The 20,419-nt window shown below is 37.1% G+C and overlaps 1 protein-coding gene across 4 annotated transcripts in view; it reads right to left on the bottom strand.

The window, feature by feature from the left end:
* ANAPC10 (anaphase promoting complex subunit 10) overlaps positions 1–20,419 on the bottom strand; it is a 263,091-nt gene that overhangs the window by 186,212 nt on the left and 56,460 nt on the right. Inside the window, exon 5 of one of the 4 annotated variants that reach the window (XM_055336624.1) lies at positions 12,758–13,604. The exons of the other annotated variants lie outside the window; for them this stretch is intronic. Coding sequence (XP_055192599.1) covers positions 13,530–13,604 — 75 coding nt within the window. The 3' untranslated portion in view covers positions 12,758–13,529. Of the gene's footprint in view, positions 1–12,757; positions 13,605–20,419 lie in introns of those variants that run through there. 4 annotated transcript variants of the gene reach the window in all.

The following is a 20,419-nucleotide window of genomic DNA, read 5'->3' as shown; positions in this document are numbered from 1 at the left end:
TCTAGAAAAAAGCATAAAGGACTCAAGAGACTTCATGACTGCAGAATTTAGATCTAATCAGGCAGAAATTAAAAATCAATCGAATGAGATGCAATCCAAACTAGAAGTCCTAACGACAAGAGTTAACGAGGTGGAAGAATGAGTGAGTGACATAGAAGACAAGTTGATGGCAAAGAGGGAAACTGAGGAAAAAAGACACAAACAATTAAAAGACCATGAGGATAGATTAAGGGAAATAAACGACAGCCTGAGGAAGAAAAACCTACATTTAATTGGGGTTCCCGAGGGCGCCGAAAGGGACAGTGGGCCAGAATATGTATTTGAACAAATCATAGCTGAAAACTTTCCTAATCTGGGAAGGGAAACAGGCATTCAGATCCAGGAAATAGAGAGATCCCCCCCTAAAATCAATAAAAACTGTTCAACACCTCGACATCTAATAGTTAAGCTTGCAAATTCCAAAGATAAAGAGAAGATCCTTAAAGCAGCAAGAGACAAGAAATCCCTGACTTTTATGGGGAGGAGTATTAGGGTAACAGCAGACCTCTCCACAGAGACCTGGCAGGCCAGAAAGGGCTGGCAGGATATATTCAGGGTCCTAAATGAGAAGAACATGCAACCAAGAATACTTTATCCAGCAAGGCTCTCATTCAAAATGGAAGGAGAGATAAAGAGCTTTCAAGACAGGCAGGAACTGAAAGAATATGTGACCTCCAAACCAGCTCTGCAAGAAATTTTAAGGGGGACTCTTAAAATTCCCCTTTAAGAAGTTCAGTGGAACAATCCACAAAAACAAGGACTGAATACATATCATGATGACACTAAACTCATATCTTTCAATAGTAACTCTGAACGTGAACGGGCTTAATGACCCCATCAAAAGGTGCAGGGTTTCAGACTGGATAAAAAAGCAGGACCCATCTATTTGCTGTCTACAAGAGACTCATTTTAGACAGAAGGACACCTACAACCTGAAAATAAAAGGTTGGAGAACCATGTACCATTCGAATGGTCCTCAAAAGAAAGCAGGGGTAGCCATCCTTATATCAGATAAACTAAAATTTACCCCGAAGACTGTAGTGAGAGATGAAGAGGGACACTATATCATACTTAAAGGATCTATCCAACAAGAGGACTTAACAATCCTCAATATATATGCCCTGAATGTGGGAGCTGCCAAATATTTAAATCAATTAATAACCAAAGTGAAGAAATACTTAGATAATAATACACTTATACTTGGTGACTTCAATCTAGCTCTTTCTATACTACATAGGTCCTCTAAGCACAACATATCCAAAGAAACGAGAGCTTTAAATGATACACTGGACCAGATGGATTTCACAGATAACTACAGAACTTTACATCCAAACTCAACTGAATACACATTCTTCTCAAGTGCACATGGAACTTTCTCCAGAATAGACCACATACTGGGTCACAAATTGGGTCTGAACCGATACCAAAAGATTGGGATCATCCCCTGCATATTCTCAGACCATAATGCCTTGAAATTAGAACTAAATCACAACAAGAAGTTTGGAAGGACCTCAAACACGTGGAGGTTAAGGACCATCCTGCTAAAAGATGAAAGGGTCAACCAGGAAATTAAGGAAGAATTAAAAAGATTCATGGAAACTAATGAGAATGAAGATACAACCGTTCAAAATCTTTGGGATGCAGCAAAAGCAGTCCTGAGGGGGAAATCATCATCATTCAAAAACTGGAAAGAGGGATCCCTGGGTGGCGCAGCGGTTTGGCACCTGCCTTTGTCCCAGGGCGCGATCCTGGAGACCCGGGATCGAATCCCACGTTGGGCTCCCGGTGCATGCAGCCTGCTTCTCCCTCTGCCTGTGTCTTTGCCTCTCTCTCTCTCTCTCTCTCTCTCTCTCTCTCTCTCTGTGACTATCATAAATTAAAAAAAAAAACTGGAAAGAACTCAAATACAAAAGCTAACCTTACATATAAAGGAGCTAGAGAAAAAACAGCAAATAGATCCTACACCCAGCAGAAGAGAGTTAATTAAGATTCGAGCAGAACTCAACGAAATCGAGACCAGAAGAACTGTGGAACAGATCAACAAAACCAGGAGTTGGTTCTTTGAAAGAATTAATAAGATAGATAAACCATTAGCCAGCCTTATTAAAAAGAGAGAAGACTCAAATTAATAAAATCATGAATGAGAAAGGAGAGATCACTACCAACACCAAGGAAATACAAACGATTTTAAAAACATATTATGAACAGCTATACGCCAATAAATTAGGCAATCTAGAAGAAATGGACGCATTCCTGGAAAGCCACAAACTACCAAAACTGGAACAGGAAGAAATAGAAAACCTGAACAGGCCAATAACCAGGGAGGAAATTGAAGCAGTCATCAAAAACCTCCCAAGACACAAGAGTCCAGGGCCAGATGGCTTCCCAGGGGAATTCTATCAAACGTTTAAAGAAGAAACCATACCTATTCTACTAAAGCTGTTTGGAAAGATAGAAAGAGATGGAGTACTTCCAAATTCGTTCTATGAGGCCAGCATCATCTTAATTCCAAAACCAGACAAAGACCCCACCAAAAAGGAGAATTACAGACCAATATCCCTGATGAACATGGATGCAAAAATTCTCAACAAGATACTAGCCGATAGTATCCAACAATACATTAAGAAAATTATTCACCATGACCAAGTAGGATTTATCCCCGGGACCCAAGGCTGGTTCAACACTCGTAAAACAATGTGATTCATCATATCAGCAAGAGAAAAACCAAGAACCAAATGATCCTCTCATTAGATGCAGAGAAAGCATTTGACAAAATACAGCATCCATTCCTGATCAAAACTCTTCAGAGTGCAGGGATAGAGGGAACATTCCTCGACATCTTAAAAGCCATCTACGAAAAGCCCACAGCAAATATCATTCTCAGTGGGGAAGCACTGGGAGCCTTTCCCCTAAGATCAGGAACAAGACAGGGATGTCCACTCTCACCACTGCTATTCAACATAGTACTGGAAGTCCTAGCCTCAGCAATCAGACAACAAAAAGACATTAAAGGCATTCAAATTGGCAAAGAAGAAGTCAAACTCTCCCTCTTTGCAGATGACATGATACTGTACGTAGAAAACCCAAAAGCCTCCACCCCAAGATTGCTAGAACTCATACAGCAATTTGGTAGCGTGGCAGGATACAAAATCAATGCCCAGAAATCAGTGGCATTTCTATACACTTAACAATGAGACTGAAGAAAGAGAAATTAAGGAGTCAATCCCATTTACAATTGCACCCAAAAGCATAAGGTACCTAGGAATAAACCTGACCAAAGAGGTAAAGGATCTATACCCTAAAAACTGTAGAACACTTCTGAAAGAAACTGAGGAAGACACAAAGAGATGGAAAAATATTCCATGCTCATGGATTGGCAGTATTAATATTGTGAAAATGTCAATGTTACCAAGGGCAATTTACACGTTTAATGCAATCCCTATCAAAATACCATGGACTTTCTTCAGAGAGTTAGAACAAATTATTTTAAGATTTGTGTGGAATCAGAAAAGACCCCGAATAGCCAGGGGAATTTTAAAAAAGAAAACCATATCTGGGGGCATCACAATGCCAGATTTCAGGTTGTACTACAAAGCTGTGGTCATCAAGACAGTGTGGTACTGGCACAAAAACAGACACATAGATCAATGGAACAGAATAGAGAACCCAGAAGTGGACCCAGAACTTTATGGTCAACTAATATTCGATAAAGGAGGAAAGACTATCCACTGGAAGAAAGACAGTCTCTTCAATAAATGGTGCTGGGAAAATTGGACATCCGCATGCAGAAGAATGAAACTAGACCACTCTCTTGCACCATACACAAAGATAAACTCAAAATGGATGAAATATCTAAATGTGAGACAAGAGTCCATCAAAATCCTAGAGGAGAACACAGGCAACACCTTTTTTGAACTCAGCCACAGTAACTTCTTGCAAGATACATCCATGAAGGCAAAAGAAACAAAAGCAAAAATGAGCTATTGGGACTTCATCAAGATAAGAAGCTTTTGCACAGCAAAGGATACAGTCAACAAAACTAAAAGACAACCTACAGAATGGGAGAAGATATTTGCAAATGACGTATCAGATAAAGGGCTAGTTTCCAAGATCTATAAAGAACTTCTTAAACTCAACACCAAAGAAACAATCCAATCATGAAATGGGCAAAAGACACGAACAGAAATCTCACAGAGGAAGACATAGACATGGCCAACATGCACATGAGAAAATGCTCTGCATCACTTGCCATCAGGGAAATACAAATCAAAACCACAATGAGATACCACCTCACACCAGTGAGAATGGGGAAAATTAACAAGGCAGGAAACCACAAATGTTGGAGAGGATGCGGAGAAAAGGGAACACTCTTACACTGTTGGTGGGAATGTGAACTGGCGCAGCCACTCTGGAAAACTGTGTGGAGGTTCCTCAAAGAGTTAAAAATAGACCTGCCCTACGACCCAGCAATTGCACTGCTGGGGATTTACCCCAAAGATTCAGCTGCAATGAAACCCCGGGACACCTGCACCCTGATGTTTCTAGCAGCAATGTCCACAATAGCCAAACTGTGGAAGGAGCCTCAGTGTCCATCGAAAGATGAATAGATAAAGATGATGTGGTTTATGTATACAATGGAATATTACTTATCCATTAGAAACGACAAATACCCACCATTTGCTTCAATGTGGATGGAACTGGAGGGTATTATGCTGAGTGAAGTAAGTCAATCGGAGAAGGACAAACATTGTACGGTCTCATTCATTTGGGGAATATAAATAATAGTGAAAGAGAATAGAAGGGAAGGGAGAAGAAATGTGTGGGAAATATCAGAAAGGGAGACAGAATATAAAGACTCCTAACTCTGGGAAACGAACTAGGGGTGGTGTAAGGGGAGGAGGGCGGGGGGTGGGGGTGACTGGGTGACGGGCACTGAGGGGGGCACTTGACGGGATGAGCACTGGGTGTTATTCTGTATGTTGGTAAATTGAACACCAATAAAAAATAAATTTATTATTAAAAAATAAAAAAAAAAACAACTGTTTAGGGCAGCCCCGGTGGCTTAGTGGTTTAGCACTGCCTTCGGCTTGGGGTGTGATCCTGGAGACCCAGGATTGAGTCCCACGTCGGGCTCTCTGCATGGAGCCTGCTTCTCCCTCTGCCTGTGTCTCTGCCTCTCTCTATCTCTGTCTGTCATGAATAAATAAATAAAATCTTTAAAAAAATAAATTAAAAAAAATAAAAAATCCCTGTTTAATTGACAATTAAAAAACTGTCTATTAAAAAAACAGAGACAATCAGAAAAAATACCATCTTTCCATCATCTGTTGTACAGTAAAATAACTAACTGCTCCTGAATTTTTCTGAGGCCAGTTCTTCCATTTGCCAACAGATCCCTTTGCAAAGACTTTCCCAACCCAAAGACCCTGATCCCTAATAAACATTCTCTCTCCAAATAATCTCCTCTTAACTAAAGCACTGTCATCAGCATTCAATATGCCACAATATTTGTTGTTTTAAAAATTAAAATAAAACCGTTTCTTAATCCTATATTCTCCTCCACCTACTGACCCAATCCTCTGTTGCCTTTTACAGCAAAACTCCTTTAAAGTTTAAAAAATTTTTTTTTTACTTTTTATTTTTATCCCACTGCAATCTGAATTTATTTCTATCACTGAAACCAATCTTTGACCAATCTGGCCAAAGTTACCAGGGACCCCCAACTTGCCATATCAATTCCTCTCAGAACAGTTCTTGATACAGTTTGTTACTGAATTCTGGATTTTATCTAATGATTTTATCTAATGATCCTGACCACAATATGTATTTATATTTAAAGCTTTAAGGCTTTATGTAATATTGTAGTTTAAACACAGTTTTGTACACAAAATACATAACATGGTTTATCAAAGAATGTTAAAAGAATGTTCTAAATTACAGAGAAAATAAATGGAAACTTGGCAAAGAGATAAACTTAAAAGATTAATAAAGTCAAGACCTATTAAAGTAAGTTAAATATTTGAAATCATGTGCTTAAAGATACATCTACCTGAGTGAACTTGGAAAGAGGTCCTTCCCAAGTCAAGCCTATGATAAGATTATAACCTTGTAAGATTGCAGGCAGAGGATGCAGCTTAGATATACCTAGACTCCTGACTCAGAGAAACTGAGATATGTGCTGTTTTAACCTACTAAATTTGTAGTAATATGTTACACAGAAACAGAAAACTAATACATAAGGGCATCAGATGAATAATGAATATTGAAAAATTTATATAAGACTAGTGAAAATTCCATGTTAAAAAATATCTAGGGTTTTTACAAGTGTTTATAACTAACTCAAACAGATATAACAAACTGAGACAATTCCCAATGTTAATTTGAAATAGATATTTCCTGGGTGTTATTCTGTATGTTGGTAAATTGAACACCAATAAAAATTAATTTATTAAAAAAAAATAAAAAAAAAAAGAAATAGATATTTCTTCAACATTTCATTTTGGGGAGCCTGGGTAGCTCTGTCAGTTAAATGTCCAACTCTTGGTTTCAGCTCAGGTCATGATCCGAGGACTCGTCAGGCCCTGTGCTCAGTGTAGGGTCTGCTTGTCCCTCTTCCTCCCCCTTTACTCTCCTCCCTGCTGCAGCGTGTGCTCTCTTGGTCTCTAATAAATACATGAAATATATGTTTTAAAGATTTTATGTATTTATGGGACGACTGGGAGGCCCAGTGGTTTAGTGTCTGCCTTTGGCTCAAGGCGTTATCCCAGAGTCACAGGACTGGTCCCACATCGGGCTCCTTGCATGGAGCCTGCTTCTCCTTCTGCCTGTGTCTCTGTGTTTCTGCCTCTCTCTCTCTGTCATGAATAAATAAGTAAAATCTTAAAAAAAAAAAAAAAAAGATTTTATGTATTTACTTGACAGGGAGAGAGCAAGAGAGCACAAGCCGGGGGAGTGGTAGAGGGAGAGAGAGAAGCAGACTGCCCGCTGAGCAAGAAGCCTGATGTGGGGCTAGATCCCAGGACCCTGAGATCATGATCTGAGCAGAAGGCAGACAATTAACCAACTGAGCTACGAGGTGCCCCATAAATATAAATATTTAAAAAAAAAAAAAACCACACATTTCATTTATTTTTTTAAAAAGATTTATTTATTCATGAGAGACAGAGAGAAAGAGAGAGAGAGAGGCAGAGACCCAGGCAGAGGGTGAAGCAGGCTCCATGCAGGGAGCCTGACATGGGACTCGATTCCAGGTCTCCAGGATCACGCCCTGGGCTGAAGGCGGCGCTAAACCGCTGAGCCACCCAGACTGCCCTCATTTCGTTATTTAACCATGATCTTGTTTAGTTAATTAGTTCTAAAATATGTGTTTTAGAGGCAACCTACATAGTAGGTATTCCATCTAGTGGCAGGAGAAGCCATGTAATGGACCACAACATCATCACTACTGACAGCCCAAAGTCTACTACTGAGTCACTTCTGAACAGGAGCCACCACCTTTCCTTAATATTTCTTCCTTGATATCAGCTCCTATGGTGCAAAGCCTACAATGGTAAAAACTGTATATAAATACAATCCATTAGTTTCTCTATCAAGGTATCTCTCAGCCTGGCTCTGGGATCTTCTACTTGTAATCACCAGCCTGAGTCATTACCTCTACTCTGGCTATGATTTATTTATGAGCAGATGTACCCTTCCAAGGATACACTGATTAAATCCACCATAAACAAAGCTTACATTTAAAAAAAACAAGCAACATTTATCAATAAAAATCCTGTGCAGTATTAAATACAAAGTTGTTTATAAGTCCTTTGCTATTGCTAAACACATATCCCTGGAAAATTAATGAAATAAGAAATAGCTGCTTGATAGCTGTTTCAAGAAAGCTGTCCTCTACTCTTCACTCTATCTTTTCCTCCTTCATAAGCCATAGCTGTGACTTGATAAAAATTCTATAAAATCTCAAAGAGAACTGTCAACACACAAAGGAGCACATCCTGGAATTTTAACCATCCTTCCACTTATGAAGGAACAGAATCAGTTAACAGCAATGATGACCTACTTGTAGACAAAAAAAAAAGTCTAATATGATCCAAAAGAAACTTCAGAAGTTCCAAATGTGCTATTCTTACTTAAGAATACCACAAAAGCAACTTAACAAAAGAGAATCCAACTCGAAAAAAGCTCAGTATGGAAAGCAAGCTCTTTTGCCCCAGTGAAGAAGGCAACTACGTAACAAGGTGACTTTGAGGTCAAAACCAGTCACCTTGCTACAGATTGTCAAGACATTCATTTTGGGTGGTAAGTCAGAAAAAATTTCTACACAAATTTACTACAGAAAGAGTTCCTACAGAGTTAAGATTATATTGCTTAACTGGTCTAAAAGTGCCCTGGTTTTGTTTTATTTTTTAAAGAAGTATAACAAAGAGAAAAGAACTAGTATTCTACTAATCTACATGAGCAGTTCTGAATAAATTTGAAATTAATGTCATTTAAAATAATAATTTCATCAAACACCCAAAATGGCAAAGAAATGTTAAGAAGAAACTGTTAAATAGTTTTGGACAACAAAAAAACTTGAGAAACCAAGTTAACCAGACTTAATTATCATTAAAAGAAACCAGTAAATATGAATACATGCATATATACATACTAAAATTATGTTTTAGTTTTGGTTTATGTTTTAGTTCTAAAGAAAAGCTAGGGGGCGGCCAGGGTGGCTCAGTGGTTTAGCACCACCTTTGGCCCAGGGTGTGATCCTGGAGTCCTGGGATCGAGTCCCACGTCAGGCTCTCTGTGTGGAGCCTGCTTCTCCCACTGCCTGTGTCTGTGTCTCTCATGAATAAATAAATAAAAATTAAAAAAATAAAAAGAAAAGCTAAAAGTCTTATCTAATGAATAATCAAGAAATGACAATAGATAAAAATATGTAGTATAGTAGATCAAAAATAAAAGTAGGATAATTTTACTCCTGTATAATTTATAAGCTTTCCTCATAAGAATGTTGTAATATAATAAGTGTCATCATTGCTCAATCCATGGGACACTTTTCAGTTTGAAATTTCTTATCCTTTCTACATAACTTGATGTAACCTCTTTGTTGAAATGTTCTCTTCTCATGGCCTCTGATTTCACCTTCTTCAGATATTCCTCTTCTCCCTTTCCCTTTCCTTTCCTTTTTTTTTTTTTTAAAGATTTTATTTATTCATGAGAGACACAGAGAGAAAGAGAGGAGCAGAGACACAGGCAGAGGGAGAAGCAGGCTCCATGCACCGGGAGCCCGACGTGGGATTCGATCCCGGGTCTCCAGGATCGCGCCCCGGGCCAGAGGCAGGCGCTAAACCGCTGCGCCACCCAGGGATCCCTCCTTTCCTTTTTTATTTCTTTTCTTCCTCCTTATCTTTCTGGAGATTCCTTGTTTGTTGCTTAAGTGTTATATTCCTCATAGTCCTGTCCTATAGCTAGTCTCACAACACAGAATTTAATCTACACAATTGTCCTATATCATCATATCCAGACCCATGACTTCAGATACCTCAAGTGGCTATATGCTGATAACTCAAAATTTTATACCTCCTTTTTAAGAGGCAACTCCTAAAGCGACCAGCAAGGATCCTATGGAAGGAAAGGCAAGACAGAAAGATTCCACCATAGAAGCTACATGAGAAAGGCCTGGACTCTAAAAGTATCTCTTTTAAGTAAAGAAGATACTTTTAAAAGTATCTTCTCACCAAGGAGAATGGTGGTTGGTAGCAAACCAGTGTTTCTGCTGAAAATAACTATAATCATACAATCATTATTTTAGAGTTATCAGAGCTACTGAGGCAAAGAAGACTAGAGGAGCCCAGGATCCTGGGGAGAAGTCTTTCTGTACCCACTTCCACCATGGGCAGGGTCTAGGGTCTAAGATGAGGCAAGATGCTGAGAACTGTGGTTTTTGTCCAGGCAGAGAGCTGATTCTTGAAGCCAGAGACACATGCAGAGCTATTACTAGTAATTTTTCAGAAAAGACAAAACTAGAAACTTCAAGAGCTTCAAGCACACATCCTATTTTCCCCTCAAAACATTTGCCACATTGTGAAACTGTCTGAAATGGGAGGCTAAAGGGATAAGCAAGCGGTCACTGAGAGCAGAGCATAGTTTCTGGTAATCTCTCAGGGGTGAAGAAACAAATACTACAGTCTAGATCATGCCAAGGAGAAGGAACCCAGTAAATACATCAGGTCCCTAGATGAAAGCCTTGAGCAACCTTGAGTAGCTATGATATAGGAGTATTTTTTTTTTTTGTGATATAGGAGTATTAAAGAACAGAGGTAGACAGAACCTTACCCAAATTGCATCAAAACCTCAACCCAACTTAGAGACTGAGAGGAGTAAAGCTATTCAATCTATCTGTCTAGCCCAGGAAAAACTAAACTCTCTAGAGAAAGAATATATTAAGAGCAGTACTGTCCAGTAGAATAAGAGTGTGGGCCACAAATGTGACCCGTGTACATAAGTTAAAATTTTCTAATAACTGCATTTGTAAAAAGTAAAAAGAAACATGTCAAATTAATTTTATATTTAGTGTATATATATATATATATTTAGTATATAACACTTCAACATGTGATCAATATAAAAGGTTGTTAATGAAATATTTTACATTCTTTTTTGTTATACAAAAAAATCCAGCATTTTTCACTTACAGCACATCTTAAGATTAATCACATTGCAAATGCTTAAAACTAAAATCCACACACAGCTAGTGGAACTGAAAACACCCCCCTCCGCCCCCACTGTCTAGCAATCAATAAAAAATTACTACTATTAACATGGCTAAGAAATAAGAGGCCAAGATGAAGAAAATAAATGAAAAGATAAAGAATTTCATCTGAGAATTGGAATGTCCTTTTTAAATGGAAATGATAGAGCTGAAAATAAAATACCTGCAACTAAGAATTCATCAGACTGATTTAACAAGTTATACATATGAAAAGAAAAAATGAACATATTCTTCAAAAAAAATTATCAGAGCTAAAAAAGAAGAAACAAAATACGAATAGAACTACTATTAAGGAAACCACCTCATAATTTAAAATCTATCACAAAACTCCAGTTCCAGAATTTTGCCAGTCAATTCTTCCAAATATTCAAAGAAGAAATTATATCAATTTTGCACAAATGCTTTGGGAATAGAAAAAGAAGGAACACTTTTAAGTGTTTTTATGAAGGTATCATAACTTTAGTTCCAAAACTTGGTGAGGACATAAGAAAGAAAAATTACAGACCAATTTTTCTCATGATAACAAATAAATTTAGAGCAAAATATTAGCAATAAATTATATCAAGCAATATATAAAAAGGAAAATGTATCACAGCCAAATAGGGTTTACTCCAGGTATACAAGGTTAGATTGTCATTTGAAAATTAGTGGAATTGACTTCGCTAATAGAAGAAGGGAGAAAAATCATACAATCAACTTGTTAAATGCAAAAAAAAAAAAAGGCATCTGAAAAATTCAATAAGCATTTATAATTTTAAAACTCTTGGTAAATAGGATTTCCTTAATATGAAAAAATAGCATCTTTCAAACAAATTACCTACAGCATTTATATACAATGGTGAAATCTTGGAAACTTCCCCAATGAGATTCTAAGCAAAACAAGATCATCACCACTTCAATTTAACACTGTACTAGAGGTGTCAAGCAGGGAAATACTGTAAGGAAAATGGAAGGAAATAGAGGAGTAAGAGGGAAGAGACAGGATAAAAAAGGATGGTAAGAGAAGAAAAAAATAACGTTATTTGTAAATTATATGACTGCATATCTAGAAATCCAAAAGATTCTATAAACTATTAGATTAATAAGAAAATTTAACAAGGTCACTAGATACAAGGTCAATATATAAAGTTATAACTAAAAGAGCCTAGAATTAGTGCAAAGATAGAGTAATAGACCAATGGAACAGCTAAGAGACTTCAGAAACAAACCCACACATTTACAGTCATTTGATTACTGTCAGAGATGACACTCTGGTCCAGCAAAGGAAAGATGGTTTCTTCAAATAATGATGCTAGATAATTTGGGCTTCCATTTGATGGGGAAAAAAACCGTAATAATCTTGACACCTACATTTCTCACCATAAACAAAAATGAGTTCCAGATGGATTTCAATCTAAATCTCAAAGATAAAAGGTCAGAAGCTTCCAAAAGAAAATAAAACATGTTTGTAACCTTGAAGTAGATAAAATTTTCTTAAACAGGACACAAGAGACACCTGGGTGGTTCAGGGGTTTAGCGCCTGCCTTTGGCCCAGGGTGTGTTCCTGGAGTCCCAGGATTGAGTTTCACATCAGGCTCCCTGCATGGAGCCTTGCTTCTCCCTCTGCGTATGTCTCTGCCTCTCTGCCTCTCTCTCTCTCTCTCTCTCTCATGAATAAATAAAATCTTTAAATAAATAAATAAACAGGACACAATGAGCACTAATCAAAAACTATTGATCAGCTATCTTAAAATTAAGAACTTTTATTCATTAAAAAACACAATTAAGCAAGTGTAAAAAACAAACTATAGACTGGGAAGTATTATGCCTATATCCAGCAAGGGACATCTATCTTGAATATATAAATATAAATATATCTATACAGAGAGACATATATATGTATATATGGATATATATATATAAAACCACTGAATTATGAGTTCTCCTATGAATATATATATAACCACTACAAATCAAAGAAGTATATACCCAACAGAAATGCATAAAGATGTTTAACAGTGTACACTCAAATGCTCACATGAACATTAGTTATAATAGCCAGACTATCCAAATACACACTAATAGTCAAATGGATCAATTGGAATGAAGTCACAAAATGAAATATTCTACAGCCAATGAGAATGTACAATCTACAACTACCCAACTATATAGATGACTCTCACAGATGTGTTGGGTAAAAGAAACCAGACACAAAAAAGTATAGGCACAGGGTACCTGGCTGGCTGGGTCTGAAGAGCATGCCACTCTTGATCTCAGGATCATGAGTTCAAGCCCCAAATTGGGCAGAGCTTACTTCAAAAAATATATATAGGCACAATATGATTCCATCTTTATAAAGTAAAACATCACAAAATAAACACACACAAAAAAGGATTTTAAAACCCAGATGAAAGTAATCTATACAGTTACAAGTCAGAATAATGATTATTAGCCTTGAAGGAGCATAAGGAAACATAGAGGGTTTCTGGACTTTTATTTGGTTGGTGGTTATATAGGGGTGTTCAGTTTCTGTAAATTCAATGAGCTTTTTCACTTATGATATATGAACTCTACTGTTTCAATATAACAATTGAAAGCTAAAAAAAAAAAAAAAATTAAAAGCTAAAAAAAAAAAAAAAGACCCAGAACTTTCTGCTCTATCATGCGCTGTGTGTGTGTGATGTCTGCAGCAGCAGCAAGCATCATGTTCTCATACAACGATGTCCAAAAAGGCTTTTTCTTCTTTTAATTATGAAGGAAAATATTTTCCAGAAGCTAGCAGATTTCCCATTGGCCATGTCTGAATCACATGTCTAAGTGGTAACTGAAAGGGAAGATGGAAATAGAGAATCAGGCATTTTCTATTTTTATGGAGGAAAGTCGACTCTGTTGGCAGGGAAGAAAGATGGAGGAATGCTGCATAGGTAATCAATACTTTCTGCTACCCAGAATTATTATTAATGGCCTCTTAACTAGTCTTGCCATAGTCACTTGTCTTCTTCCAGTCTATGCTTGGGTTAGCAACAGAGTCATCTGATAAAAATGTAAAGTTGAAAAATATTTCATTAGGTTATTTCGGTAAGAATAAATTCACAATCCTTAACACAGTTGATCAGGCCCTGCGTGATCTGGTCCCTGCTTACCTCTTCAGCCATATTCTGAATGGCCTCTCATTTATATTTTAGCCATATAACCTGCAATAATACAAAAACAAATTTACATCGTACAGGAGCTGGCTCTGAAAATATTCTAAAGATAAGAGATGACAGATATTAATTATATATCATTTAAAATGGATCAATTATCCTGGATGTATACTGTTATGGATATCTATGGATATACGTGTGAGAGCAAATATTTTTAAAAATTTTAGTGATCTGCTTGGAAGACAAGGAAAACAGAAGATATAGAGAATCAGTGGCTCAATGCAGGAGGCGTCATAGCTAACAAATGTGAACTCATAAAGAACAGAGAAAACAGAGAGGAAAAATATGAAAGAACATAAGAGCACCTCCCAGAAGGAGGACAGGTGCTTCCTCAATGACGGGCTCCACAGAGCATCCAGCACAATGAAGGAAACACACACACACACACACACACACACACACACATACACACACACACAAGCATGGCATAGCAGCACGAAATTTCTGAATATCAAGGGTAAGGAGATTAAAAAAGCTCCTACAGAGAACAACTAATCACATGCATAGCATCAGGAATCAAAAGTGGTGTTGTATTTCTGAACTTTTACACTGAAAACTATGAGGCAATGGAGAATGTGCTTAAAAGTCTGATGAAAAATTATTTTCAAACTAGAATTCCATACCCAGCCAAATCATCCCTCGAGGGTGAGATTAAAACAAACTTTTCAGTCATGCAAGGTTTCAACAATTTTACCTCCCATGTGGAGGATGCATTCTACCAAAAAAGGAAGTAATCAAAAAGATGAAGACCTGGGATCCAGGAAACAAGGGATCTACCAAAAGAGAAGGTGAAGGAAATTCCCAGGATGATGTTGAAGGGACATCTTAAGAAAATAGCTTTCAGACTGGGTCCTCTGAGAAATAGACACCAAGGCATGCATAGCAATTAGAAATTAGAAATACCAGAGATTTATTAGGCAGAACATCTGTGAGAGAACATGGGGAGGAAGGCTAGAAGAGCCATCAGACAACAATGCAGGTCTAACCCCCAGGGAAGGAGACAGGGAAGGAAAGAAGGTTGGAAGGTTGGGTGGACACGTGTTTGACTACAAGGCAGTTCTAGGGAATATTCAGCAAGGCCATCAGGGACTCCGTGAGCCATTGGCAGCCTGTCAGAGGACTCCAGAGTCCCCAGGAATGAGCTGCTTTCATACCCCTGGTGTCTCAGTCACTGGCTGGAGACAGACTGTGGGAGGCATGGCCTCAGCAGAAACGCAGTGATGAATTTCAGAAAGCAGCAGCTGGGGCCATCGGTCAGTTACTCCCCACAGTCAGAGATCTGAAAGGAACATTCTCATGGCCATCTGTGATGGCTTTGTAATGTGCCACTGTAGCTAGCCTAAACTACATTTCCCAGGATTCTCTTCCTCACATGTTTCTGGTTACATGAGACACAAGAGATATTTTCATGCACTATTTGGAAAGCCAAAGTGAAGCAGCAGCCATATTTTGGGTTTTACACTCAAATTGAGGTAGGTGCTTTTGTAGATCACACATGGTATCACTATCTGCTGGTTTGGCTTGCTGTCATGGGGCAGCAGTCAGGCATGCAACTGCTCTACCTTCCTCCTGCAGTTCTGACTCCTGGGACAGCTGTGTTTACTCCATGATGAAGGGCATCAGCTTCTGCAGAATGCTCACATCACAAGGTTGGAAGCAGTGAGAACTGATGTGAATTCCACGTCATCTAGTTTGTGCGCATGGGTTCCAGCTTATCTTTGCTTTCCACCACTTTATATTTGTGTTCACTTTTGACTTCCTGCTCTCTGAATTTCAATCTCCAGCATCAGACATGAAAGCAACAACCTTAGAATTTAATCACTTCCTATTTGTGTAATGTAAAATCGCTACATCAAACCCCCATTACAGACCACCACCCATCATTTCTATACACGCATATACGTACATACACGTGTATATGCTGCATGCACACACATACACATGCTCTGCTTCTCTAACTGAACTTCTACTGACATGCTGACAATGCTGACTGAGCTGGAGGTCCAGAAGGGATATCTTCAAGAAAAACAGGTGGAACTGAAAAAGTCCATGTAACTCTTTCAAAAGGTGTTTTATAGGTCTGTTCTGTAAGAGAATTTAGGGATATATTGATACCTGATAACATTTTAAACATTAAGGAAAAAATGAGGCAACCAGTAATTCCATAAAAATAAAACTATACCTAAAAAGGAAATTTAAGAATAGGACATGACATGAACCAAGCATGAACAACACTTATGTGGTCATAATAATGAAAATGTGCAAATATCAGCAAATACCATGAAAAGTCACACTAGGAAGATGAAGAGAAGGGGAGTCTGTGAGAGAGAGAAGAAATGGGATTATATGACTAAATCCCAATGCTTCAGTTAAGACATTAGATCATGTCTTTAAATATAGATAGGTACCCATACATCTAGAGTTGCACATATCCATTACAGAAATCTGTGTACATATATTATTTAGAAATATGAAAGCAAGTACAAGAGAAAAGGCTAAAGGAAAAGGATTGCTCCTAAGGAGTGGGATAGGAATGTGCGATAGGGAGATAGGTGTGCTATTGCTATAAATGCTATCACAGTCCTTCTAGACTTTTAACCTATGTACATGTTTCACTCTAGTAAAAATACACTTAAGCTGAAAAATTAAACTTTAAAAGGTAAGCTTAAAAAAATCAAAGTTAGTATAATTGAAAATTAAAGACTAAAACTTATCAAGTTGGCAGAAACAAAAAAAGAGAAGGCAAAATCTGACAATACCAAGTCTAAGCCGCTTAGAGGTCAAAAACAGGCACTAATTACTTAGGAATGCATACACAGGTGGTAAAACTATAAAGAAAGCTAAGAAATTACCATAAAAAGTTAGGATAGTGGTTACTTCTAAAGAGTAAAGAAAAGATTGTGGTAGGGAAGAAAAGAGGGTATACCCCCAGCTTCTGGGATGCTCATAAAGTTCTATTTCTTACCTTAAATAGGTTATATACACATATAAACTGTATGAGTATTTTATAAACTCTGGGGACAAGAAAGCACAAAGTAAACAACTAAAACTCCAGTGTACATTTGTAGAATTTCTCATGCCATACAGTTTAGCTTGATAAATTCACTAGTCCTTGATAGTCGAAGTGAACTATAATTTGCTGTTAAATGAGCTTTAAAACATTTGAATGTATATTTCATTTAGATGGTAAATTATCTTTTATCCCAGAACAAAAATGAAACAGAAATTGTACTGCAAATCTGCGAAAACCTCATGCAAATATATACAAATTGGGACTTTTCACATGCACGAGTAATTTTTAAGTAAATTAAAAAGTACACTGTCATTCTAGCACCATAAATCTTAATAGTAAATACCTGAAACTAGGAAAGGTTAGAAATAGCATTCACACACACGTCAGTAATATATCTAAGGCAACAGGCTCTTTGATGACCTACCACTGGGTCATAAAACACTGGAAAACAATGGGAGAATCAGGAGTTTGAGATTCCAAAGAATCACTATAAAATGCTTTTGTATCAATCATTTAACTACTAAGAAAATAACTGCTTATGTACAAAATCCATTTGAAGAAGAAGGATACATGGAGATGCAAATACTTTTTAAAAAGAACATTCAATAAAGCAATGAATCCTTTAAAAGGTCTTTTCACAATCAAGCTGCCTTCAAAAGGACTGTTAAAAAGCTAACTAGGGCAAGACCTATAAGAAGCAGGTGACAAACTCAACAGCTATTTTTGATTAAGAGACATCTAAAATTTTTACTATAAGGATATCACAATTCTATGACAAGAATGAACAAAAAGCAGAATTCTAACTGCTACATATAATCCTAAACATAAGGAGATGTGGAGCTCTGCAGAGACTGGAAAGAAAGGTAATACAAAGTCTTTAGGAGCAGATGAAAGAGATACTAATTAACTAGGGCTGACTCCAAGTTTTACTGCTTTATGGTTTTTCTTTTGCTGGATCCAACTAACATATTTGAATCACTTACTCTTTGCCAGGCATTAAGAGTTTTACATTACTGATTTATTCCAGCCTTGCAACAATGATGTACACTATTTTCATCATCATTTTAGATATAAGAAATCTTAAGCAAAAAGAAAGCTAATCTCCAAGGTTCACAGTTGAGTGGCAGAGCAGGAACTCAACCCCCAGCAGATGACTTGAAAGCCTATGATCTTGAATCTTTATCAACTCAAAGACATAAATGTATACCCAATAGATATGTGTAGTTAAACCCAATTTCAAAAGATAAAATGGAAAAGCATAGTAGTGGATGCTTTTACAACCTATAAAAACATTACCAGTTTTCAAGGCTTTGTGCCTTTTAACTACCATTTATTGAGCTACCATGTGTTAGGCACTTAACATATATTTGTTTTAATCTTCCAAACACCACATCCCTAATTTATAGCTGAGGAACCTGAAGTCCACTGAGAGGTTATATAGTTTGCTGAGTGTCACCTAGCTGATGAAGGATGAAGCCAAGATTTGAAAGTAATTTTGCTGCCAAAACTGTGAACATCAAAGTAATAAAGGAGTCTTAAAATGTCTGTGAGGGGGCACCAGGGTGGCTCAGTCAGTTAAGCATCTGCCTTTGGCTCAGGTCATGATCCCAGGGTCCTGGGATGGAGCCCTGCATCAGACTGCCTGCTTAGCGGGGAGTCTGCTTCTCCTTCTCCTTCTGTTTCTTCCCTCTGCTAGTGCTCACTTGTGCGCTCGCCCTGTCTCTCTCTCTCAAATAAATAAAAAATCTTTAAAAAAATACATCTGTCTGGAATAAAAATAAAATAAGAATATATTCTGAGTACAAGTGAATAAATATTGACAATTCAAAAAGCTATAATACTATATCTTTGCTTCAAAGAGATGTGGACCTCTGAAGGGAATTTGGGGAGAAAATAAAAGTACTGCAGCTCTGTGAAAGTCCCACAATACTCATTGTTTCCTGTTAGTTATGGTACCTGGAAGTAAAGCATGACAACAGGAACAAATGAAATTCTTGTTACAGGTCTGGGCAGAGGTCAAAATCAATGACACACCTCCAGTTATATTAAAAATTAAAATGCAAACATCTGTAGTATTTTCAATAACCGGTTTCAAAACAGCTGAAGTAGTTCACCCATACACATACACTGTTTGCCAGACCTGTGATTTCCCTTGGTCCCATAATTCACATACATAACAGATTTTGTTTATAAATAAAAGTATCCAAAAAAAAACCTCAAAAAATTCACCTCATAATCTATTTTCAAAAGTGTTTATCCAAATCTAGAACAGCTGTCTAGAATAGTTCAGGTGGAATTATACAAAATTAATATTTTGGAGTATGAAATAATGAATTTTATTTTATACAGATTTTAAAAGCTCTTGAACTAACTATACAACTTATTGCTTAGACACTATGAGGTTTGACTTCATCTTGATGAGAATTACTATAATTTTAAGAAAAATGTTAACTTGTTTCCTAAAACTGCAATCAGTGGCAACTGAGTAAAAAAGCAAAGACATTTTTGTTCTATTCACAAGCACCAACAAACAGCTCAGTGGGGAAATGGCAGTGTGCCAGGTTGCCTTGTGAGCAATTAGGCTTCGTGGCAATCAGGAGACTCAGGAGTCTTAGGCCCTTAGAAAACTAGTATGTTAAGGACTTGGTGTTTTTACTTCCCTTTCCAGGAAGCATATGTGAGATACATCTTGTATAGATGACAATCTCTTCCATCGACAGGACTGACAAGGTTGAGACAACTGATAAACAAATTGGGTAGAACATTTGAGAGATTAGTAGCATCATGGTCTACTGGACTTAGTGACTAAATGTACTAACTGGTCCCAGGTAGTCAGTAATCTCATTCCAATAATCAGAAGAAATGATAATTTAAAGTTTAATGCAATTATTATGAAATGTAAATGTACATTTTAATTGGTCAAGAAATTCAGAATGGAATTCAGAGGCAAACAAACCTGAAATTATCTCTTGATGAAAAATAGCTGAAATGGGTAAAAACCCAGGATCAGCAAAGATGTGTGTATATTTACTCTTATTAACCTCTACACAGAAAGTTTCAAAGAAAAAACAAATGATGTTGAATGATTCAAAGAAACCTTATGGGATATTGTGGACATTGACTTCCATTTAACCGAATTTAAGCCTGAAGTTCCCTATTATCTGGTAAATGCTTCTTCTTTTCGATGTTTTATGAATCTGAATGAAAGGCAGAAACTGTGAATACACTGGACCACATTTTCCAAGTTTGCTGTCTGTCTGATACCCTGCATAATAAGAATAATAAGCTGCATAATAAGAATAAAAATGAGTGAATATGATTAGATATGAAAAAAATCAATCTAAGGATCCATAAATGCACTTTCTAATACATTTCTTGATTAGAGTAATTATGCAGGGTTATTTGAAAAATTTTACTAAT

The sequence above is a fragment of the Nyctereutes procyonoides genome, unplaced genomic scaffold (genome assembly GCF_905146905.1).
Source record: "Nyctereutes procyonoides isolate TBG_1078 unplaced genomic scaffold, NYPRO_anot_genome, whole genome shotgun sequence".
NCBI lineage: Eukaryota > Metazoa > Chordata > Mammalia > Carnivora > Canidae > Nyctereutes > Nyctereutes procyonoides.
Note: the sequence above shows the minus strand (reverse complement) of the source record. Positions and strands in the feature narration are given on the sequence as shown.